The sequence below is a fragment of the Gadus chalcogrammus genome, chromosome 19, assembly GCF_026213295.1.
Source record: "Gadus chalcogrammus isolate NIFS_2021 chromosome 19, NIFS_Gcha_1.0, whole genome shotgun sequence".
In the NCBI taxonomy this organism is placed as follows: domain Eukaryota; kingdom Metazoa; phylum Chordata; class Actinopteri; order Gadiformes; family Gadidae; genus Gadus; species Gadus chalcogrammus.
The window spans coordinates 2,727,776-2,733,332 of record NC_079430.1 but is presented as its reverse complement, the minus strand read 5'-3'; the positions used below and the strand labels follow the sequence as shown (position 1 = coordinate 2,733,332).

General features: G+C 54.6%; 1 protein-coding gene across 1 annotated transcript; it reads left to right on the top strand.

The window, feature by feature from the left end:
* The first annotated feature begins 400 nt into the window (after positions 1–400).
* On the top strand, positions 401–5,138 carry LOC130372782 (retrovirus-related Pol polyprotein from transposon 412). Its single transcript, XM_056578942.1, has one exon. It carries the CDS (start codon positions 615–617, stop codon positions 5,136–5,138), a length of 4,524 nt encoding a protein of 1,507 aa, XP_056434917.1. The 5' UTR covers positions 401–614.
* The last annotated feature ends 419 nt before the right edge of the window (positions 5,139–5,557 follow it).

Genomic DNA, 5,557 nt, shown 5'->3' with positions numbered 1-5,557 from the left:
CGCCAAGCCGGCGCCACAGTCATCACACACAGCGCCAGATGTTGTAGCGAAGGACAACAGTGACGATGAACATTATGGATATAGAGAGAGAATTCCAATATTGAAGCCGGGCCATTTTGATGGAATGGGCTCCTGGAAAGACTTTATTCACCGGTTCGAAAGCTGTGCAATGGCAAATCATTGGTCAGATGCAACAATGGCAGTGCAACTGAGATTCAGCCTGAATGGCGCGGCTGGAGCTATCGTCCATAAAAACCCCAGATCTGACCGTTGGAACTACCGGCGGATTGTGGCTGAAATAGAGACGGGCCTACGGGCCGCGCTCCGAGCATGCGGCAGCCATCGGCATCGAATTGAGGCAGCGGGTTAGGGGGCAGAACGAAGCGCTGCACCTCTTAAGGGATGATATTTATGAGAAAGTGTCCATTGTGTATGCTGACCGTACAGAGCTTGAGCAGGACGCCATCAGTGTGGAGGTCTTCACCAACGCCCTGGCCGACGCCGAGGTGGTGCAAAGACTACTGGAGAAGCAGCCGCGCACCCTGGCCAGAGCATATGACATCGCACACAGCTATGAGACCACCAGGAGGGCCGCCAGAACAGTCACCCAATTCATGCAGCCTGGCCAACGCAGCTTTGTAAATCAGAGAGCCAGGGCCGCCACGGTACGTGAAAATAACAGCATGCCAGCTTGTGTGGAGCCAGTGGGGGTAGCTGTCTGGTCCATCGACTCACCAGAGAGGGCTCCAAGATTTAATCCGCAGTGGCACCAGAAGAAAGACGCAAATGTCAAAATGCCTATGGGGGATGTTCAGTGCCACAACTGCTCCGGTCTAGGGCATATGATGAGAAACTGCCCTTCTCCCCGTCGACCCAGACAGCAAGCTCGGACAGTCAATAACAACACAGCACCCGACACAGGTATAGTGGTCACCTGTACTGCAAGTCAGGAAGACGACATGTGTGTTCAAATATTGATATATGGATTGGAAATGTGTGCTCTGCTTGACTCTGGTGCTCGGAGGAATGTGTTGCCCCTCCATCTCTTCAACGCCATTCCCACAGAGTCCAGACCCCCAATAGAGCCATCTGTCGCGGAGGTCCTGCAGGGCATCGGCCCCGGTGGTCTGGCAGTGCTGGGGGAAGTCAACCTACCAGTACGAGTTGGGAGCCGAGCTACCAATGTGAACTTCATCATGGCCGACACAGCAGAGAGCACCGAGGTTATCCTGGGGCACCCTTTCCTACATCAGACGAGTGCCCAGCTGGACTATGGTCGCCGGGAGATAACCCTATGCGGAGAGAAGGTACCTCGTTTTAACCCAAGCCATCAGTCCCGGGTGCACATTGTCAGAGTGGCCCGCACAACAGTGTTGGAATCGGGGTGTGAGTATGTAGTCCCCGGCACCGCCCACCTCCGCCACGCTGCTGACGGAGACCTGATGCTGAGCCCAACTAAAGGTTTCATCGAAAAACACCACGTACTAGTGGCTCACCTCGTCGTACAGGCGCAGCGGTCCACCAACGTTCCCATCAGAGTCTTCAACCCTGGAGCCTTACCTGTCACGTTGAAGAGGGGCGTTGTGGCAGGGATCCTACAACCAGCAACGGTGTTAGGGAAGCTGGAGCCCCAGCCACCCCTCGCCCCACCGGCCTCCGAACCGATTAACTCTGTCTCTGTTTCTTTGCCCAGCCACCTGCAGGTCCTGTATAATGAGAGCTGTGCTAGTCTGCCAAAGGGGGACCATGAGAGGGTGGCCTGCCTGCTACGGTCATACAGTGACGTCTTCTCCACGGGGCCCACTGACCTTGGCCGTACTGGCCTCGTGCAGCACGATATCCTCACCATCCCTGGTCCACCTGTGAAACAGCAACCACGCAGGATGGCTGGAGACAAACAAACTGCAGCGGACCAGCAGGTGCAGCAGAGCCTGGACACTGGTGTGGCCCAACTCAGCAACAGCAGCTGGGCTGCACCAATTGTTATGGTAAGGAAGAAGGACCAGACTTCGCGGCTATGTGTCGACTACAGGCTCTTAAATGAGAGGACCATTAAGGATGCATATCCACTGCCCCGCATCCAGGACACCTTAGACACATTGTCCACCGCCAGGCACTTCAGCACGCTGGACTTAACATCAGGGTACTGGCAGGTGGAAATGACGCCGAGAGCCCGAAAAGCCGCTGCTTTCTGCACCCGTAAGGGCCTTTTCGAATGGAATGTGATGCCTTTCGGACTGTGCAATGCGCCGGCCACATTCCAGAGGCTCATGGACCGTGTCCTGGCCGGGCTGCAGTGGGAGACCTGTTTGGTGTACCTCGATGACATCATTGTCCTGGGGCGGGACGGCACCGACATGTTGGAGCGGCTGAGCCAGGTGTTCAACAGACTACGCGCAGCCAACCTGAAACTTAAACCATCAAAGTGTTTCCTGTTCCGGGAGCGAGTGGCTTACCTGGGGCACATCGTCTCCAGCAAAGGTATCGCTACTGACCCCCAAAAGATTCAAAAGGTGACTGAGTGGCCCGCACCCCGAAACGTCTCTGAAGTGCGTCAGTTTGTCGGCCTGGCCTCGTACTACCGACGCTTCGTCAAAGATTTCGCCACAGTTGCCAAGCCCCTCCACGAACTCACCAAAAAGTATGCACGCTTTAACTGGATGGATGAATGCCAGGAGGCGTTCGAGCAGCTGAAAAGCCGGTTGACGTCAGCGCCGGTGCTGGGCTATCCCCTCGACAGTGGCCAACTGCTCCTCGACACAGACGCCAGTGACTGGGGAATCGGAGCAGTCCTCTCCCAAGTACAAGAAGGTGAGGAGAGAGTGCTAGCCTATGGGAGCAGGAGAATGTCGCCCACTGAGCAAAACTACTGCACCACCAGACGAGAACTTCTGGCAGCTGTCGAGTTCACCTCTCATTTCCGACAGTACCTACTAGGGAGATCATTCATCATACGGACTGATCACAGCAGCCTGCGCTGGTTGACTCGGATGAAGGAGCCTGAGGGTCAGCTTGCTCGCTGGCTTGAGAAACTAGCAGAGTACGAGTTCCTGGTGATCCATCGTCCAGGGAGACACCACCAAAATGCGGACGCGCTCTCCAGAAGACCCTGCCGGACGTCATGCCCATGCACAGTGCCGGAGCCTAGCCTCAGTAACCAGTTCCAGCACAAGGGGATTCAGTGCAACATGGCCGAAGAGGATGAGGAGGATGCAGTGGAAACTCCTGCGGAGCAACCTCTGGTGGGGGTAGTGGTGCCTGAAGAGGATGCCGTGGAAACTCCTGCAGAGCAACCTCCAGTGGGGGTAGTGGTGCCTGAAGATAGCTATGGAGGCAGCCCTGCAGTTGAGTCTAAGCATCTTCCAGTGGGGGTAGCGGACGTTTTCAGTAATGATCAAGCTGGCTCTCTGTTCCGACCAGGTGTCTACAGGGTGAGTGAGCCAGCCCAAACCAACCTGTTCAGTGGTTGGACCCAAGAGCAGTTAATCAGTGCCCAAGAAGCTGACCCAGACATAGCACCAGTGAGGAGGTGGATGGACGAGGGGAGGAGCAGGCCACCCTGGGCGGACATAGCACCCTACGGCCCTGCCACCAAAGCCTACTGGTCGCAGTGGAAAAGGCTCTACCAGAAAGATGGCGTTTTGCTGAGGAAATTCTACTGCACAAATGGAAAGGTGTTCTATCCACAGATCCTGTTGCCTCAAGAGTACCGCACCTCAGTCACGGAGCAATTGCACGATGGCCCAGTCGGTGGCCACTTTGGAGGAGAAAGGACCCTCGCACGTCTCAAGGCCCGGTACTACTGGTACAATATGAGGGATGACGTCACTCTGTGGTGCCGCACCTGCACCAGCTGTGCTGCAAAAGCCCGCCCGAAGAAAACACCTCAAGCCGCCATGGGCACAGTGCGAGTTGGAGCCCCCTTCGAACGCATCGCAGTCGATTTAATGGGACCATTAAATGAAACTGAAAGGCGCAACCGCTACATAATAGTAGTACAAGACTACTTCAGCAAATGGGTGGAAGCCTACCCGGTTCCCAATGAACAAGCAACGACGGTGGCCGAGAAGATTGTTTCCGAGTGGGTGTGCCGGTACGGAGCTCCACAGTGCCTACACAGCGACCAAGGTACCAATTTCGAGTCGGCTGTGTTCCAGAGAATGTGTGAACTGCTGGGAATCGACAAGACACGGACCACGCTGTTTCGGCCGCAGTCAGACGGCCAAGTAGAACGTTTCAATGCCACCCTGCAGAAAATCATAGCCACCACTGCGGAACGATGTCACTGGGACTGGGACATCATGACCCCATATGCAGTCATGGCCTACCGTGCATCCAAACACAGCTCCACGGGCCTGACGCCTAACATGATGCTGTTCGGGCGGGAAATTACAGAGCCAGTGGATCTTGTTGCTGGGTTGCCACCTGACCCAGACAACACTACTACCCCTCCATCCTATGTCGTACAGCTCCGGGAAAGGCTCGAGCTATCTCACCAGTTGGCCCGGGAGGCGCTGGGAAAATCTGTTGAGCGTGCCAAACGACAGTACGACAAAAATGTTTGCAGAGTCCAACACAAAGTCGGTGATGCAGTATGGTTCCTAGTCAAAGGCACCAAGAGAGTAAAGGATAAAGTGCGGAAGTTCCTGCCTTCCTACGAGGGTCCGTACTTCATTGTGGGCGTACTGGACGATTTGGTCTACCGGATTAAAAAGGGTCAGAGGATGAAGATGAAAGTCGTTCATCACGACAAACTCAAAGCTTACCATTCCAGGACAGCACTAGACAACAGCTGGACATTTCGGGAGGCTGGAACGTGGACCCCAGTGGAGGCGCCACCCCCGTCGTCAGACCCCAGCTCTTCAGAAATCGACAGCAGTCCCCTTGACCTTTGGGGCACGTCACCAGAGACGGAGGACCCTGTTGTGGAGGCCCTTCCAGGCCTCTTCTCTCCACCACCATCACCGAGCAGCAGCCAGCTTCCTTGCCACCCCGCTGAGCCTTCGCTGGAGGAGGCTGGGACCTCGCATACGGCCAGGGGAGAAGCTGCTCGTCCTCTTTTGAGCTCCACCCCTCGGCGTCGACCCCGGAGGGTCCGCAGAGCTCCTGACATGTTTGGTGACTGGATTGATCACTGAGCATAGTTGCCTGAGGTTGGGTGTAGGCGGATCGCTGCCCTCCTCAGAGAAAAAGAGTTCCAGTAAAAGACAACAAAAACAAGAGTTCCTGTGTTGTCCAAACCAAAAAAAAAAAAAGAAGTTCCAGTATTGTCAAAGCAAAAGAGTTCGAGTATTGACAATAACCAAGATTGTATTTCCAGTAGTGTCATTGCAAGGTAACTCGCCTATGTTGAGGTTAAAAATGTGAAGCTTTATACGATTTAACGGTTTGATATTGTTGTTTGCCGTCACCAGTCGGTGGTTTGAAAACTAATGGTGCGCATAGTTTTATTGGAGCATCCTGGGTATGTTTACCGTTGAGGCACTTAATGGGCATGCGTGTGAAAAACGATTTGGAAGAAAGAAAAATGTTATTTGTATAATAGAAAATGTTGCCC

Bases quoted from the DNA above. Each gene is read 5' to 3' on its own strand.
- LOC130372782 (XM_056578942.1), top strand. From the start codon at position 615: ATGCAGCCTGGCCAACGCAGCTTTGTAAATCAGAGAGCCAGGGCCGCC.